Genomic DNA, 18,947 nt, shown 5'->3' on the forward strand with positions numbered 1-18,947 from the left:
CAACAAAAAGCTTAAATGCAAATACCTCCATATTTATAAAACGGTAATTGGTTTTTGTTCTGTAGCCCCAAAGCATTTGTTTAATGTCTTTTTTTTTTTTAATAGGCAGAGTTAGAGAGAGAGAGAAAGGTCTTCCTTCCGTTGGTTCACCCCCCCAAATGGCCGCTACCGCCGGCGCATTGCGCTGATCTGGAGCCAAGAGCCAGGTGCTTCCTCCTGGTCTCCCATGTGGGTTCAGGGCCCAAGCACTTGGGCCATCTTCCACTGCCTTCCCGGATCACAGCAGAGAGCTGGCCTGGAAGAGGAACAACCGGGACAGAATCTGGCGCCCCAACCAGGACTAGAACCCGGGGTGCCAGCGCCACAGGCGGAGGATTAGCCAAGTGAGCTGCGGCACCAGCCTATTTAATGTCATCTTGACTAGGTATAGCATAGTCTCTATATAGTAAGAAACTCCTGATAAGCATCGTAAATATATAACTGAAAGATGGCAGACTGGGGTTGGCACTGTGGCAAAACAGGTTGAGCCGTTGCCTGCAGCACCTGCATTCCACATGTGTGCCTTCAAGTCCCGGCTGCTCCAGTTCCAGTCTAGCTCCCTGCTAATGCACCTGGGAAAGCAGCAGAAGATAGATCAAATGCTTGGGTCCCTGCACCCACATGGGAAACCTGGAAGAAACTCCTGGCGTGGACCTGTGCTGTGGCGTAGCGGGTAAAGCCGCTGCCTGCAGTGCCAACATCCTATATGGGTGCCAGTTCGAGTCCCAGCTGCTCCACTTCTGATCCAGCTCTCTGCTATAGCCTGAGAAAGCAGTGGAAGATGGCCCAAGTCCGTGGGCCCCTGCAGCCATGTGGGACACCAGGAAGAAGCTCCTGGCTTCAGATTGGCTCAGCTCCAGCCATTGCAACCAACTGGGGAGTGAACCAGCAGATGGAGGACCTCTCTCTCTCTGCCTCTCCTTCTTTCTCTGTGTAACTGACTTTCAAATAAATAAATAATTATTAAAAAAAAAAAAAAAGGGAAGGAGGAAGGAAGCAAGCTAGGAAGCTAGCTCCTGGCTACTGGTTCCAGATCAGCCCAGTTCGGCCGTTGTGGTCATTTGGGGATTGAATCAACAGATGGACGATCTCTCTCTGTCTCTCTCTCTGTAACACTGCCTTTCAAATAAATTAATAAATCTTTAAAATAAATAAATACAAGCAAAACTGACAGATGATAATTAAAATCTAACAAAATATACATATATATATTATATTTTAAAATAAAATGTGTCTGATAATAAGCTCCAAAACTCCTTTCTGAGCTTGGAGAGTTTTTTTGTTGCTGAGTTCGTAGCCTTGAGTGTACCCATATGCTTCGAATATGTAACGTGAAAAACATACATTTTTTTTTTTTTTTGACAGGCAGAGTGGATAGTGAGAGAGAGAGAAACAGAGAGAAAGGTCTTCCTTTTTGCCGTTGGTTCACCCTCCAAAGGCCACCACGGCTGGCGCGCTGTGGCCGGCGCACCACGCTGATCCAAAGGCAGGAGCCAGGTGCTTCTCCTGGTCTCCCATGGGGTGCAGGGCCCAAGTACTTGGGCCATCCTCCACTGCCTTCCCGGGCCACAGCAGAGAGCTGGCCTGGAAGAGGGGCAACCGGGAAAGAATCCGGCGCCCTGACCGGGACTAGAACCCGGTGTGCCGGCGCCGCTAGGTGGAGGATTAGCCTATTGAGCTGCGACGCCGGCCAACATACATGTTTTTTACGTTGTCATTTTGGTCATTGATTTGGAGAAAGACCAAACAAGATGGAACTTAAGATTACAGAGAAAGTGTTAATTAAATCCTGTATTCAGTATTTTTAAATTTTTCTAGCTATTTTAATTTTTTTAAGATTTATTATTTATTTGAATGGTAGAGTTACAGAGAGGCAGAGAGAAAGAGGGAGGTTTTCCATCTGCTGGTTCACTCCTCAGATGGCCACAACGACAGGAACTCAGCTGATCCAAAGCCAGGAGCCAGGAGTCTGGAGCTTCTTCTGGGTCTCCCACTTGTGTGTGGGGGCCCAAGGACTTGGGGCTTCTTCTGCTGTTTCCCCAGGCACATGAGCAGGGAGCTGGATTGGAAGTGGAGTAGCCAGGACTAGAACTGACGCCCACATGGGATGCTGACACTGCAAGTGGCAGCTCAACCCACTTTGCCACAGCACTGGCCCCCTGTAATCCATATTACTTAACAAAATTTTAGTTCCTTGGCAGAAATTGAGTAAGGAGAATATTTTTTTTTCTCCATCTTTGAGTTAAATAAAAAAAATCCAAAATGATTAAAATCTTCCCTTTTATTGTTAAAAATACAATAAATATCAAAAGATAGTTATTAGTGGTAAGTTGTCATGGGAAGTTTTTTTTAATATAATGAGTATTCTTAAAATTTGTGTTCATGAATTTAAAATGAGAGCTGTCATCCTGGTTGTATGCTTTTCACCATTTTATTATCTAATATTTGGAGAATTAGATTTAACTAAAGCTAAAGATTTACCTGAGCAATGTGAGGAAATAGGAGGTAGATAAGGACATTGAGAGTGTATGCAAAAGGTTTGTAACCAAGAACCGTAGGAAGTAAAGTGATTAAGGGAAATGAGGACATGCATGAAGCTGGATGCAATAAACATGGGTTGTGATCAGATTGTAGGTCTTGTGAAGTCAAAGGGTTTTGGGGATTAGGATACTGGGGTGAGCTAGAAAGGTGATATTGGAAAGAGGGATACTCAACAGTTATGGGCCAATCCAGTTGATGATGACAGGTCTAAGGTGTAACTGTGGAAGTGGGAGACTGAAATGAGATTATGGTGAGGATTGCATGACATTTGATTTCTAGTGTTAAAATCTAAGACTCCTGAGGAAGACGACTGAGTCGTGCTTACTGTTCTGTCCCAGGCCCTGTGCAAGTAACAGTAAACATCAGCACATGCTGTACTGACTATGACCTTTTCTGTAAAGTATGTCAGGAAAGCCATTTCTCATCCCAGAGGGTTACCAGTAATTTCTTCATCATGGATTTGAAATGTAGTGCTCTTCAATTGACTATTCATTATTGACTCACACTTGTTTTTACTTTAGGACTTTGTTATCACTCTTGTTGCCACCTTTTTGTGGTTGGTGAGCACTTCAGCCTGGGCTAAAGCTCTTACAGATATTAAAGTATCCACTGGGCACAGTATTGTTCAGGAACTTCTGCCTTGTCAACAGAAGGACGTGCATTGTTACTTTGGTTCTGTGACTAGTATGGGGTCCCTAAATGTATCTGTGGTATGTATGCATTATTTATTAATTTTTTTATTTCACTTATCAGAAAAAACCTTACTAATGATTTAAGAAAGCAATTTGCAGTGACTCTCTGGATGAATCTTGGTTTTTATTTTTACTAAATCATCAGAATCCTAGTTGTAGTGTTTACCTTTATAATGTGAAGAGAAGTTTAAGAAAATTATTACCCATTACAAGTTTGAAAAAGATCCTGATTTGGTCTTACTTTTCATTGAAATTGACAAGGCGGGGCTTTTGCTAACATTTTGTGCTAAGGCCTTTATACTTGCATCTTATTTAAGTTATCCAGTCATCCTAGAAGGACTGTGGAAGGTAGAATTCTAACCTTGGCTTTACTACTGGGGAAATGTAACTCATACGTTAACACTCCCAAAGAGACAACAGCCAGTACATGGAAAACCAAGATTTGAACCAGGTCTGACTGTGGAACCCTGCTTTCTAAATCTGACTTGACTCTGGGCATTTAAAGTGATACTTCTGTGGTTTCTTAAATAATTTATAATATTTAGTCTATATGATATGGTAGCTATTATTCTGCCTACTATTTTACCTCTATACATCTGCTGTTAAATATATTATTAGTATATTGTATTGAATAGATTATATTTGGGGGGGGTCTCATGTCTTCAAGAAAACATTTTTCCCATGGGTGAAGGCAGCCCTCCCTACCTTACATAGGAATTTTCCTAAATTTTTGTTTAATAACTTTTAGAGATCAGATCAGTTTTTACCATTTATATTGACAGAGCTTTGATCTGGACAGTTTAAGAAATGGTTTGGCATACAAACACAAAGAGAGAAAGCATTTGACCTTCAGTAATGGGGTGGCACTAACAAGCTTTTTATCCTGATCTTTATAAGTCACTATTATTAGATTTATAAAGGACTCTGTTGATACAGGGAACCTTTTTGCTTTCATCTGGTCACAGATTTGCATTTGGGAAGGTTACTTTCTTCTAGGTTGATTAGTGCAGGATGTGAAGTGCAGTTCTTCTGTGACTCCTCTCAGGCCTACAACTGTTGGATTGGTGTAGAGGTGGCAGTAGGGGGAGACAGGAGAGAAGTAAGAAGAAGTATACAGTTTGTAGCCCCTCCAGGTGGGAGAAAATTGAAAGCTTCCCAAAGAAGGAAATGTGGATTCCTGATGTTCCTTTTCATCCCCAAATACTGCAGTCTGTGTAGAAACCAATACAAGGAGGGCTTCCATTTTCTCAAATTCAGTCTCATCTTCTTGGTAGTCATGAGCATGCAAAATTAAAATTTCTTTTAATCATGATTTTATATGTTACAGACTTAGAGGTTTAACCTTATTTTGTGGTAAATAAGTCATTATATATCCAAATTTTGTACATTGAAATAGAAAGTTTTTATCCTCTTTTGTATGTAGTATTAAACTTTAAATAATGATGCACTGCCTGAAAATGTCATATATGTAAAGAAAAGATTTGTGAGTAGGACATGGATGTCTGTATGAGTATTAGATTACCTTGTTTATTTTTCATAGATCTTTGGCTTTCTGAACATGATACTTTGGGGAGGAAATGCGTGGTTTGTATACAAGGAGACCAGTTTGCACAGTCCATCAAATACTTCTACTGCCCACGGCCAAGGAGGGGTTCCACCTCCTGCTGGAATATAATTAAAGAGAGAAAAGCACTGTAGGAAATGTGTGTCTTGCTATGACTTGTTGCCAACATCTTGAGAAGCATTATTGGTTTCTAATAAAAGTAATGGCTTTTTCAATAAATTGGTGGGTTTTAAATTTTGCTGCTTTTTTACATAAAGCCTGTGCCTTTCTTAGAAATGTAAGATGTAAATGTATTCTCACATGTAAATTTTAAAAGTTCAGGGGCCTGTTATGAGATGATACACATTTTTAAATGAGCAGTAAGTTGTTTGCTTTCTAAAGTGTTTACACCTTAAGCCTTAACGTGTATCTTCATTCATAAAATTATATTCTATCATAATAGGAATAAAATTATTTGGGATATACACTACTGTAAGTTTGTACAGATTACATGCCTGAGACCTGTCTTTGTTTAAGAAAACCTATATTATATAAGTTGTATTTAGAAAAAACATATTTAGTTCAAAATTTCTATCTGAACATTGTTCATGTTATGAAAATGTAATGGCAAAAACTGGGTATATGCTCTATTTCTGTTTTTTCTAAATGACCTGCTGTACTTAATATGTGTACTAAAATTGTGGTGGGAGCAGGGATTTGGAAATTTCTAACAGATGTGTAGTTTATTTAGTAATTCTGTTACATGAGGTATAAGCTTACATTACTTTAGTGGTTTAATAGGAATTCAGAGATAGTGCGTGTTTTCCATGAACTTCTTTGAAGTACCCTCGGGTATCAGTAGAAAGAACATGGTTCACCTAGATGTCTTCGTATGTGTGGGCATTGCTCTTGGTGATGTTTGTTTTTTCTCCTATGTTGCTCTTGCTGTGTAAGCATAGGTTGAGATCTAGTCTCCTTGTGAGTAGAGAAGAATAGGAGACTTTTTTTTTTTTTTTTTTTTTTTGCAGACCTTTTCAGGGGGTCACAAAAATTAAGATTACCTTTTACTTTTGAAACATTTAACATTTAGAGTCAATGAAGTTGCTGTCTTGAGTTTAGCATTGATATTGTGAAAATAAATGTGATTCTGATTTCATGTTTCTTAATGTTCTTCTTTCACAATTGGATAATTAAGGAATTATGCATCATAAAAGAACCTGAGCTTTATTGTGGGTATACTCTCTTTGCACACACATTTGGGTATATTCTGAATATGGGGCTTACTCACATTTTGCTTCCTAATCTTATTGTACAGGGATCCAGATTGCCTATTCCTAGAATATGATTGTTTATATGTGAAGCACATCTTACTATTGCCTTGTTTTTGTTGCTTTTATCCGTGACAGGAAATGTTTTGAGGAATGTATATCTTTTATGCAACCAACTTAATAAAGAAATTGAAAGAAAGAGTGCTTTGATTGTTATTACAAAGAAACCTTCATCTTAAAGGCATAAGCAGTGCAAAATGAAACTGCCTTAAAGCAGGAAATAGAATCACAATAATGTTTTTAAATGTTTGGCAAGGAATAAAACAGACAGAAATGCTTTGATGACTGAAACTTTTTTGTTTCAGTCTCATTTTAAAAAATGCTTATTCGGGGGCTGGCACTGTGGTGTAGTGGGCAAAGCCACCTCCTGCAGTGCCAGCATCCCATATGGGTGCCGGTTCAATTCCTGGCTGCTCCACTTCCAATCCAGCTCTCTGCTATGGTCTTGAAGGCCGAAGAAGATGGCCCGTGGCCTTGGGCCCCTGCACCTGTGTGGGAGACCCGGAGGAAGCTCTTGGCTCTGGGCTTCAAATTGTTACAGCTCTGGCCGTTGTGGTTATCTGGGGAGTGAACCAGCAAATGGAAGATTCTCTCCCTCTCTCTTTTTCTCTCTCTCTGCCTCTGCCATTCTGTAACTCTGCCTTTCAAATAAATAAATAAATCTTTTTGAAAATGTAACTGTCAGATTAAGTTTTCCTGATATATCCTTTCTAATTGTCCAGTTAGCACAGATTCCTGCTTAAGAGTGTGTGCTCTCAGGGCCGGCACCGTGGCTCACTTAGTTAATCCTCTGCCTGCGGCGCCGGCATCCCATATGGGCACCAGTTCTAGTCCCGGCTGCTCCTCTTCCAGTTCAGCTCTCTGCTGTGGCCTGGGGGGAAGTGGAGGATGGCCCAAGTGCTTGGGCCCCTACACCCGCATGGGAGACCAGCAGGAAGCACCTGGCTCCTGGCTTCGGATCAGCGCAGTTCCGGCCTTAGTGGCCATTTGGGGGGTGAACCAACAAAAGAAAGACCTTTCTGTCTCTCTCTCTCTCACTGTCTATAACTCTACCTGTCAAATTGGAAAAAAAAAAAAAAAAAAAGTATGTGCTCTCTGGGGCTGGTGTTGTATAGCAGATTAAGCCTCTGCCTGGGACACAGGCATCTCATGTGGACACTGGTTCAAAACTCGCTGCTCCACTTCCCATCTGGCTCCCTGGAAATGCACCTGGGAGAGCAGCAGAAGATAGCTCTTTGGGCCCCTGCACCTATGTGGGAGAACCTTGAAGGATTTCTAGGCTCCTGTCTTTGATTTTGACCTGGCCAACCGGGCCATTGCAGCCATTGGATAATGAACCAGTAGATGGAAGATTCTCTCTCTCTCTCTCCCCCCCATACTCCCTCCTCTCCCTCCCTCCACCTCTCCTCTCTCTGTAACTGCCTTTCAAATACATAAAAATTAAATATTTAAGAGAAATAAAGAAACCCTAGCAAAGTGCTTCTCCAGGAGGCAGCATTTTTTTGTGAGGGGAGAAGGAGGGGGAAGTATGCTCTAGAGCCAGACTGCCTGGATTTGAATCTTTCCCACTTACTAGCTAGTTAACTGTAGGCAAATCACCTGTGCCTCAGTTTGCTTATCTGAAACAAATAGCAAGAATATACAGAGTGTTTATAAAGATGAAGTGAATTAATGTGAAGGCTTTAAAACTGTGTTCAGCATATAGTAGGTACTCTATAAATGTTAGCTATTAATGACTAGCTTTTGGCAGTAACTAATAAAGATTCTTAACCTGGAATTCTTGGGGCTGAGGAGGAATAATGGTTTTGAGCAAAGAGGCAGAGTAAGCTTCAGGCTTAAAAACACCTCTAACTTCCTGGAAGTCCTGGATAATGAGACTACAAGCTAATAGGCTATTGAGATTATAGTAGATGGAGAAAGGAATTGTGTTGCCTTTTCACTCCCTGCTTTACAGTCGGCATTACAAGATGCAGCAATTTATAGGATAATTTCCAAGATAGAAGCAATGAAAGCTTTGACTTACAAGGTGAAGTTTGTAGAGAATTAACATTGTTCCCTCTTGAAGATTGATTCCAACCCCCCCCTCCCCCCGTACCAAAGTCTGCTGATAGTCAAGTCCTTTGTATAGATTGGAATATATTTTTAGGCACAACATATGCACATCCATATATTTTAAATCATTTGTGCTTATAATGTTTAAGTGCTAGGAAACTGCACTGTATTTCTTAGGGAATAATGACAAGAAAAAGTGGCACATGTTCAGTACAGACTGATGGCTTTTTTTCAAGTATTTCCTTTCCAAGGTTGAATCAGCAGATGCAGAACCCAGAGGTAACAGAGGGTGGACTTCCTCATTACTAATGTTTTTCAGGGTAGAGCTCACTTGGATAAAGACACTTAATTCTCAACCTACTGTAAATGTTAAGGTCAATATTTCATGTTACATTCATTGTGTTTCTACTGAATTTTAAAAAATTTGTTGTATTTCAGATAAGCATGTAAGTATACAAAATATATAAATACTTTATTTGCATCAGGTATTTTTATGGAAATAAAGCATTACAGATACACCCTTTTCCTTACTGAGACAGTTTTCCTGCCTTTCACTATTTAAAATAGCACAGAAGTCCATCTGAAATGTGTGAAGGGTTCTGTAGGACCTGTCATTAGAAAGGGAACTGCCGGAGCGTGAAATGCATTTTTAGTTGTAACCTTGCTATTACAGAACAGTTCAGCAAAATGCTTCCACCGGTTGATTGTCTCAGTGGCAGTGTCTAAGATTTCTGTTGCTGCATGCTGCTGCTAAACCTTGATGCTGCTGGCTTGCTGCCAGTCTGCTGGGGATAGCCCAGCTCGGCGTTGCCATTCACATCCTTTACCAATTTGGTGGTGGTGGTGGTGTTCCTGTCAACTGGAGGTGCTGCTTATGAATTCTTGAAATTAGTCCCTTGGCATTTACATAAGTTGTAGATGTCTTGATTTCTTTGTCATATAAAAGTTTTTCATTTTAATACTAATTTATCTTTGTGGTTTGTATTTTATGTCTTAAGAAATCCTCTTCTAATTTCATAAAGATGTTCATCCCTGGTTTTCACTATTAGTATTGGAGAGTGTGTTTTTGTAGTTTGTGACCCGTATGTCAGCTTTCATACTTTTCAGTACTCGTACCCATTTTTCATAGTACCTTTCATTTAAACGTTCATCTTGTATTCACTCTGTCACATATCAAATTTCCGTTTGTAGCCTTTTCTGTGTGTTCTCTACCAGTGCCACATCTAGCCCTATTACCCGGTAGCCATTACACTCCTGTATAGCTTTCCGGAAAGAATTACTGTTGGGGACTGACAGTTTCATCATTCTTAGAGTTATGGACAGTTGTCTTTGCTGTCTTGAAGCCCTGTAGTCTTATATAAATTTCAAGGTGAGTTTGTCAAGTTCCTGAAAATTTTAGTGGGATTTTATTTGAAAACAAATGTTCATTTGTGGAGAATTATCATAATACAGGCTTTGCATTTACAAACATATCTCCATTTATACTTTTATGCTGTTTAGTGAAGATTTATGTCTGGTGGCTTTTGTTGCTATTGTCCATAGTAACATTTAAATGGTAATCGTTTATTGTGGGCAAGGCTTATGCCAGTTTTTATCCCTTGATGTTCTGTGAGGTAACCTTTCTAAACTTTTTGCATTCTCATACTTTTAGTGAGTGTTTTCAATACTCTTTTCTTTTTTTCTTTCTCTTTTTTGAAAGGCAGACCAAGAGAGAGGGAGAGACTAAGACAAAGAGATCTTGCATCCTCTGGTCCACTCCCCAAATACCATCAACAGCCAGGACTGGGCCAGGCTGAAGTCAGAGGCCAGGAACCCTATCCTGGTTTCCCACATGGAAGGCAGAGGCCCAAACACTTAGGCCGGCATTGGCTGCCTTCCCAGGCACGTGAGCAGGAAACTGGGACTCTGAAGTGGGATATTGCGAGCAGCAGGGTAACCCACTGTGCCACAGTGCTGGCCCCAAAAGTGATAGTTTTGTTTTTTCATTTCATTTGGGAATTTAGTTATACCTTTTACTTTTATTATCTTTACAATTATATGATAATTTCTGAAATCTAAAAAGTGGAATATGTATACATATTTGAAAATGCAATAGCATTTTGTTTCAGACGGCACACTTAACCACACATTTGTACAACATTGTAACATGATCATTATAGTATTGCATCAAATTTGATCATTGTCAATGACTCTGAAATGAGCATTTGGAGCAGCAATTGAAGTGCTGCTTGGTATTCCCACATCTCATATCCAACTGCTTGATTCACATGTTGCCTCAGCTTCCAATTTCAGCTTCCTACTAATATGCACCCTGAGAGGAAGCCAGTGACGTTCCAAGTATGTGAATCACTGCCCACCTACACAGAAGACACAGACAGCTCTGAGCGCTTGGCTTCAGCCTTGGTCTAGCCCTAGCTCTTGGGGGGCATTGGAAGAGTGAACTGTTGGGGGCATTTGAAGGTCTGTCTTGTCTGTCTCTGTCTCTCAAATACCTTTCAAATAAAGGAAAATACACTTTAAAAGAAAACATTTTTTAAAATACATCATAGTTATTAATGCTGTGGAACAAACACCTGAAAAATACCAGTTGAATTAAACTGATCACTGATGGTGTTCAGCCTGGCAATCAAGACACCAGTTAAGACACCTGTGTCCCACATTGGAGTGCCTGGTTCAGTTTCCAGCTCTGGCTCCTGAGTACAGCTTCCTGCTAATGCAGATCCTGGGAGGCACCAGAATGACTCAAGTAATGGGATTCTGCCACCCACAAGGAAAACTTGCACTGAGTTCCCCACCTTGGCCCCAGCCAAGCTTGAATATTTGGGGAGTACACCAGGGAATGGGAGCACCTGCTAGCTTCTCTCCTGTCCCCCTTGCCCACAAATAATTTTTTTAGCTGATTAAAATAAGATTTGATTAGTATCATGATACTGTCACATAGAGTCTTCTGTACTGTTAGAATTTGAGCTTTGCTTGTTTAAGAATAACTGAAGCTGTGCTTCTTGAATTCCAAATGATGTAGATTTGTAAAAATAGTTTTATTCAGGTATGATTGTCATAAAATACACATCTAAAGTATATAATTTAATAAGTTTTAAGATACATATCTCAAAAAGTTCATGGAAAATGAAAACCATTTTAATAGAAAAACTTTGAAATCCCATGCATATTTTCATAGTAGGCATTTTCTGTGAACTCTTTGCAGTACGTTCATGTAGTAAAATAAAGCTGGTACCAATCACCTCCAACATTTCCTCATACCCTCTCCCACACATCCTACTTATTTTCCAGCAATCATTGGTCTTTGTCATTGTTAATGTGTATCTTCTAGAGGTTTCTGTGAATAGACTCATTTATTAAGTGCTCATTTTTGGTGGCTGCTTTCATTGCAGATACTTTGAGATTCATCCATGTAGGGCTTGTCAGCATCTCCTTCCTGTTGTGCACATGCACACCTGCATGGTGGGATTCTCACTGCTTGCTTATGCCTTCACCTACCAGTGGATATATGGTCAGTTTGGGCTTTGAGCTAATACTAATAGAGTTGCTATGAACATTCATGTAAAAGTCTTTGTAGAGACATATGCTTGTTGTTGTCTTGCATAAATGCCTAGGACTGGGGTAGCTGAATCATATGGTAGGAATTTCTGAAGAAACCACCAGGGGCCGTGCTGTGGCATAGCGGGTAAAGCCACTACCTGCAGTGCTGCCATCCCATGTGGGTGCCAGTTTGAGCCCTGGCTGCTCCACTTCTGATCCAGCTCTCTGCTATGGCCTGGGAAAGCAGTGGAAGATGGCCCAAGTTCTTGGGCCGCTGTACCCACATGGGAGACCTGGAAAAAGCTCCTGGCTGCTGATCAGCCCAGCTCCAGCCATGTGGCTAACTGGAGAGTGAACTAGCAGATAGAAGACCTCTCTCTCTCTCTCTCTCTCTCTCTCTCTCTCTCTCTGCCTCTCCTCTCTGTGTATAACTCTGACTTTCAAATAAATAAATAAATCTTAAAAAAAAAAAAAAAGACCCGCCAAAGTGGTTGTGATATTTTACATTCCCACCAACAATGTGTGAATCTAGTTACTTTACATCATCAGCACTTTTGGTCTCAGTCTGTAATATGAGCCATTCTAATAGGTGTGTGGTGGTATCTCATTGTTGTTCTAATTCTGAACTTGTCCATTATTGGACTTGTCCTTTCATTCTTACGTTGAGCAGAAATTTGAGGTAAGCATTTGACACAGCAGTTAAGATGATGTTTAGGATGTGTGGTGGAATGAGAAGGCCGAACCAAGATGGCTGCTGGCAAGTGAGTGTCAGTTACTCAGGAATGGCTTGGGAACCCACCTGGCAAAGGAGCCTGCCTGGCAACAGGCAGTGATTGGTTAGGGCATAAACCACCCTTGACCGGATTGGCTGCCTCAGGTATATAAGCTGCTGCACCAACTGAAATAATCAAGTCTGGAAGCTGCTTGCCTCTAGCCTGCTTTCACCTGACTCCGGGTGTCTGTGTTGTGACTCCGTGCCTCTTGCCCCCACTATGTTTCTCTCAGAACAAATCCACAGCAACAGGGATGCCCACATACCTTATCAGGGTGCCTTGGTTCAAATTCTGGCTCCTCTGTTTTCTGATCCAGCTTCTTATGAGTGCACACCCCAGGAGGCGGCAGATGATCCACTCAAGTACTTGGGTCCTTGTGACCCATGTGAGAGACTCAGGTTGATTTCTAGTTCCCTGTCTTCAGCCTGGCCCAGCCCTGGCTATGGTAGGCATTTGAGAAATGAAGCAGATGGTGTAAGATCTGTCTCAAACACACAAATAAAGTGAAATAAATAATATATTTAAAATTTTTTTAAGATCATTTTTTTTTAAGTGGGAGAGATCTTCTGTCTGCAGGTTCACTCCCCAGATGCCTGCAATGACTAGGGCTGGGCTGCACCGAAGCCCGGAGCTTCATCCAGGTCTCCCACATGGGTGCAGGGGCCCAAACACTGTATCTTCCACTGCTTTCCCCAGGTCATTAGCAGGGATCTGGGTCAGAAATGAGGCAATCAGAACTCAAACCAGCACCCATTTGGGATGCTAGTATCACAGACTAGTTTTACCCACTACACCACAAGCCCAACCCCAGAAATTTGGAATTTTTGACAGATTTATCATGTTTTTCAAATGGATTGTGCTTTTTATGTTGTATCCATAAAATCCTTGCATAACCCAAGATCACAAATACCTTCTTTTCTCTCTAGCAGTCTTATTCAAGATTTACAAATTAGAGCTCTGGTCCATTTTGGTTTAATTTTTATAGGTGGTTCCAGATACTCATCAAAGGTCTGGAATACAGTTTTGTTTGTTTGTGTTTTTGCTATACGATTAGGTGACTGGTCAACATCATTTGTTGAAACACTGTCCTTTCTCCACTGAGTTGTCTTTGTACTTTTATCCATATAAACAAAAAAATTAGTTGTCCATGTATGTTTTTGTGCTATGTTTTTGTCTTATGCTAATGCAGGTACTGCCTTGATTTATAGCTTTATAACAGGTTTTTTTTTTTTTTTAAGATTTATTTTATTTCAAAGAGTTACACAGAGAAAGAAGGAGAGGCACAGAAAGAGAGAGAGAGGTCCTCCAGAGAGAGAGAGAGGTCCTCCATCCTCTGGTTCACTCCCCAGTTGGCTGCAGCAGCTGGAGTGCTCCAAAGCCAGGAGCCAGGAGCTTCTAGGTCTCCCATGGGGGTGCAGGGGCCGAAGGACTTGGACCATTTTCCACTGCTTTCCCAGGCCATAACAGAGAGCTAGATCAGAAGTGGGGCAGCCAGGACGCAAACCAGCACCCATATGGAATGCCAACATTGCAGTCAGCCGCTCTACCCACTATGCCACAGTCCCGGCCCCATATAACAGGTCTTAAAGTTAGTATTAGCCTTGCAACTTTGTTCTTTTTTAACTTGTCACTGCTGTTAGAGGTGTTTCACATTTCCACATGAATTTCAGAATCAGCTTGTTGGTTTCTATGGAAAAGCCTACTAGAATTTTGATCGGAATTGTGTCAAATCTATAGATCAATTTGAGAAGAATTGACATCTTAATATTGAGTGTTCCTACTCATGTACATGGTACACCTCTCCATTTATCTAGGTCTTTCATTTGTTTAAGCAGTGTTTGTAGTTTTTAGAGTGCAGGTTCTGTATATGTTTTGTCAGATTGATCCCTGAGTAAAAAATTTTTATGCCATTGTAAGCAGTGTTTTTCTCAATTTCCAGTTAGCCACTGGAAAATACATAAAATACGGTTTATTTTTGTGTGTTGGTCATAGGTACTGCAATCTTGCTTCAGTCACCGTTACTCGGTACAGTCTGGTTCTGTATCACAACGTGAGTCTAGACATTCACCACACCCCATTAGCCATCGTCATAAGCCCTAGAAACAGAGGATAGATTCAGCACCATGTCTGCTGATGCTTCATTTCCCAGACTGGGAGATCAGTTCCAAATAGGCCATGCTTTCAGGGATCACCTCTTGAAAGAAAAATAATGTGGTTCATCTACTGACAAGCAGTTGTTAGCATCGCTTGGAAGCCAGCAGAAATGCAAGACCCCCTCCAGCCCCACTGACCTGGAATCTGCATTCTAACAACTCCCTTAGGTGATTGGAAGGCACATTAAACTGTGTAGCATTGATTGCTGTTGACAGAATGATCCCTGTATATCTTTTACATCTGGGGACATTTCAGAAACTAGCTTTGTCAGAAACTTACAGAACGGAGTCAGGCCAGCATCCCATACAAGGAAAATAAAGACACCTGACCTTGCTAGGTTGCTTCATGAGGCCGAGGAGTTGGTCTCTATCAGTCTTTTTACAGTGTTTATTGATCTATCTTCACAACCAAGATGAAGGCTACTGGAAGCCATGGCTAAGTGATTGGGGTCATCATCATGGTATTTTCTAGAACCTGGGAAGTAGTTTCTTTGTCTCCATTGAATTGTATTCAGCCGCCTCCTCAAGACTCCTTAGGCCTCTTAATCCTAATTGTCCTTCCTCTGAATTCTTTCCAACCACAACCGGCCATCTCTCAGTCTGCTAATCCTCTCTACATCTGTTCTTTGATCTTATCAGGGTTACTTATTAACCTTAACTTTCTCCAGATCTCTTCTGATCTTCCTCTTTCCCTTTCTTCCCTGTCTACTACTACACTCTTATGACAGTATTCCGTACTCCCTTGCCTAGCCAGAGTCCAACCTCAAATCATCTGTCAACATGAAAGTGGCTGAACATTGCTGGAAAAATCACTGCACTGTGCCAACTGGAACTCCTACAGATGTCTGCAGCGTTGCTGGGTCTCCTTAGCATTCGTGCTTAGGCTCTGTGCTCATTCTTCACCGTTTATTTGCGTTTCCTGAATGTGCTGTGACAAATTACTGTAAGCTTGGTGGCTTAAAACAACAGAAATGTATCATATCACAGTTATGGAGGCCAGAAATTCAAAATATGTCTTTCTCTGTGAAATAACAGTTTTCAGCTGAAATGAGGAGGCACATCCTTCCATGGTTCTCAGGAGAATCTACTCCTTGGCTTTCATCTTCTGGTGGTTACGGGCTTCCTTGGCTTAATGCCAGCGTTACTATGATCTTACCTCCTTCTTCTCTTGTTTCTTGCTTGTCTGTAAAATCATCCTCTGCCTCTCTTCAGGACAGTTTAGGACCTCCTGGAAAGTCATCTCATCTCAGGTCCTGAATCCCATCTACAAAGATGTTTTTTCCAAATAAGGAATTTGGAAATTCCAGAATTGGGAGTTGGTGTTTTGGGATAGGCATTATTCAAAAATAATGGTACTTTATCATTCAAAAATAATTTTTTCTGAAATGTATATATAAAAAGTATATGAAAATGTACACATATAGTTAGACCCAGAAGTAGGACATTATGGCAGGTGTGTGGCACGCGGTGGTTAAGATGCTGATTGAGAACCTGCGTCCAGGTCAGAAGGCTGCATCCAAGTCCCAGTCCCGTTCTCCATTCCAGCTTCCTGCTGATGCACACCCTGGGAGGCAGCAGTGATGACTCGAGTCCCTGGGTCCCTGCCACTCACACGGGATTCTCAGGTTGAGTTCTGGGCACGTGGAGTGAGCCAGCAGGTAGGAGTTCTCTGTCTCTCTCTTCCTTTCAAATAAAAGGTAAATAAATAAAAGTTTAAACAGAACACTACCAGTGCCTTTCTAAGTCCAGTCAACTTCCCTTCCCTGACTAAATCCTCAGTTCTTAATATCTCTTCTTTTTAGCTTTTACTATTTTAAATATGTGGTTTTGACTGTTGGCTCTTGAAATTTACGAAACTAAAACCATATTTTATTTGCTTATTTTCCCAATAGGCCTTTTTTATAGTTTATCCATGCTGATGGATTTGGCTGTAGTTTAATAATCTTCCTAGATATAGTTTCATTGTGTAAATATGCCATTATTCATGTCTCCATTTTATTGATGGACATTTGGACTGCTTGGAGCTTTTGCTGTTATGAAACCACACAGTGGAATTGCTGGGTCATGGAATACATATGCATGTACAACTTTGGTGATGTCAAACCATTTCTTAAAATTGTTATGCCAATTTATACTCCTTCCCAGGAAGGAATGAGGGAGCCCGTTGTTCCACAGTCTTACCAATAGTTAGCACTGTTTCTCTATGTAATTTTTCACCAACTTGATGATTATGAAATATTTCATACTAGTTTTAATTTCCTTGATTCTCAGTGAGTTTATACATAATTTAGTGTTTTAAAGAAGTATTTGTTTGTTTGTTTGAAAAGCAGAGTGACAGAGAAAGGGGGAGAGACAGAGGTCTTCCATCTGCTGGTTCACTCCCTAAATGGCCACAATAGGTGAGGCTGATCCAGGCCACAGCCAGGAGCCCGGAATACCATCCTGGTCTCCCAGGTGGCTGGCAGAAGCCCAAGTACTTGGACCATCCTCCACTGCTTTCCCAGGCATATTAGCAAAGAACTGAATGGACAGCAGAGCAGCAAAGACTCAAACCAGGGCTCCATTATGGGAGGCCAGCATCACAGACGGCAACTGAACCTGTTTTGCCACAATGCTGGCCCCTGAAACATCACTTCTTTTCGTTTTTTTTGTTTTTGTTTTTGTTTTTGTTTGTTTGTTTGGAATCTTGTATTTATTAATCCTCTGAATGACCCTTGAGAACCTGTTGAAGTTGCTATATTTCCTGGTTGGCTGCGTTCTTCCGCCAAAAGCCTTGAATTGGGGAGTAGTATTTGGAGAAACCAGCGTTGTACCACAGAGCGTTAAGCCAGCCATGGCTTGCAACACCTGCATTCCATGAGTCCTGCGAAGAATTCCCAGACTCAAGATGCTTTCTGGGAAAGCTGCAAATACAAAGTGGGAAGCCTGTTTAAGCCTGTTTTTTTTTTTTTTTTTTAACTTTGTTAGCCCTGCAGAAACAAGGCTCTCAAAAAATTGAGTAATGACTCAGAATTCTTCCTCTCCACAGAAATCTTTAGTATAAGACAAAAGATTTATATGATCTGAAGTATAAGCATCACTTCTTAATGTTCATATTCTTTCTGTGAAATTCTTATTCTTGTTTTTCTCTACATTTTTTTACTCAATGACTTGTTGTAGTCCCATCATACTCTGGCCCCGTCACAGAATTTGTCCGGTGAGTGAAGACGTGTTTGCCCCCTCTCTTCTTCTGTACTCTGAAATAATTTATATAAGATTGAGGGGCAGGCCTGTGGCTCAGCAGGTTAAAGCCGTGGCCTTCAGCGCAAGCATCGCATGTGGGCGCCGATTCATGTTCTGTATGTCCCACTTCCCATCTAGCTCCCTGCTAGTGTGCCTGGGGAAGCGGCAGAGAGTGGCTCAAGTCCCTGGGCTGCACCCACTTAGGAGATCCCGAAGAGGCTCCTGGCTTTGGCCTGGCCCAGTTCTGATTGTTGCAGCCACAGCCATGTGGGAAGCGAACCAGCAGGTGGAAGATTCTCTCTCTGTCTCCGTTCCTCCCTCCTTCCCTACCTCCCTCCCTCCATTCCTCCCCCTCTCCTTCTCTCTCCTCCTCTCCTCTCTCTCTCTCCCTAACTCTGCCTTTCAAATAAATAATAAATCTTTTTTAAAAATTTGAGATTTGCCATTCCTTGAATATTTGACAGAGCTCACCAGCTCTAGAATTCTCTTTAAATTACTATCTCAGTCTTATTTACCATCAATGATGCTAAACATTCAGATGTTTTGCTCTTAAGTTCTATTTTTCCCCTTTCACTGAGTTTTCAAATTAATTAGCATTAAGTTTGTCACAGCCCAGTGTGTGTCTAAGATCTGCAGCATGTGCAGTCATGCGCTCCTTTCATTCCTGTTATTTTTGTGCCTTCCATTTTCGTGGACCCGTATTGCCAGTGGCTGTCCATTTGATCCATCTTTTCAAAGGATGGAGTTTGACTTTATTGCTGCTGGATATTTCGTATTTGTTTTGTTTAATTTCGGTGCCTATTAGCATCATTAGTTCTTTCCTCCTGCTTCGTTTGGGTTTGTTTTTCCCCTGACTTGAGATGGTACTTGGCTCATTCATTTCTCAGCCTTTCTCTCCCTTCAGTGTATACACGTGAGATTTTAAATATTCTTCTATCACTACCCATCTCAGCTTTATCCTACAAGCATTTCATATGCAGCATTTTTATCACTGTTCTGAATATATTCAAATTCTTTTTTTTTCTATCTCTCTTCTTACTACAGAGATAATAACCACATTGTGG

The 18,947-nt window shown here is 41.2% G+C and overlaps 1 protein-coding gene and 1 non-coding gene across 2 annotated transcripts in view; one reads left to right on the forward strand and one right to left on the reverse strand.

The window, feature by feature from the left end:
- The window catches only part of SYPL1 (synaptophysin like 1), a 28,048-nt gene extending 21,766 nt beyond the window's left edge, over window positions 1-6,282 (forward strand). The window contains exons 5-6 of the mRNA XM_002712032.5: window positions 3,102-3,290; window positions 4,813-6,282. Coding sequence (XP_002712078.2) covers window positions 3,102-3,290; window positions 4,813-4,947 — 324 coding nt within the window. The 3' untranslated portion in view covers window positions 4,948-6,282. The remainder of the gene's footprint in view (window positions 1-3,101; window positions 3,291-4,812) is intronic.
- An 11,344-nt stretch (window positions 6,283-17,626) lies between these two features.
- Window positions 17,627-17,743, reverse strand: LOC127491857 (U5 spliceosomal RNA). Its single transcript, XR_007920791.1, has one exon. It is a non-coding gene; the product is annotated as a U5 spliceosomal RNA (small nuclear RNA).
- Between the last annotated feature and the right edge of the window lie 1,204 nt (window positions 17,744-18,947).

Source organism: Oryctolagus cuniculus, chromosome 3 (genome assembly GCF_964237555.1).
Source record: "Oryctolagus cuniculus chromosome 3, mOryCun1.1, whole genome shotgun sequence".
NCBI lineage: Eukaryota > Metazoa > Chordata > Mammalia > Lagomorpha > Leporidae > Oryctolagus > Oryctolagus cuniculus.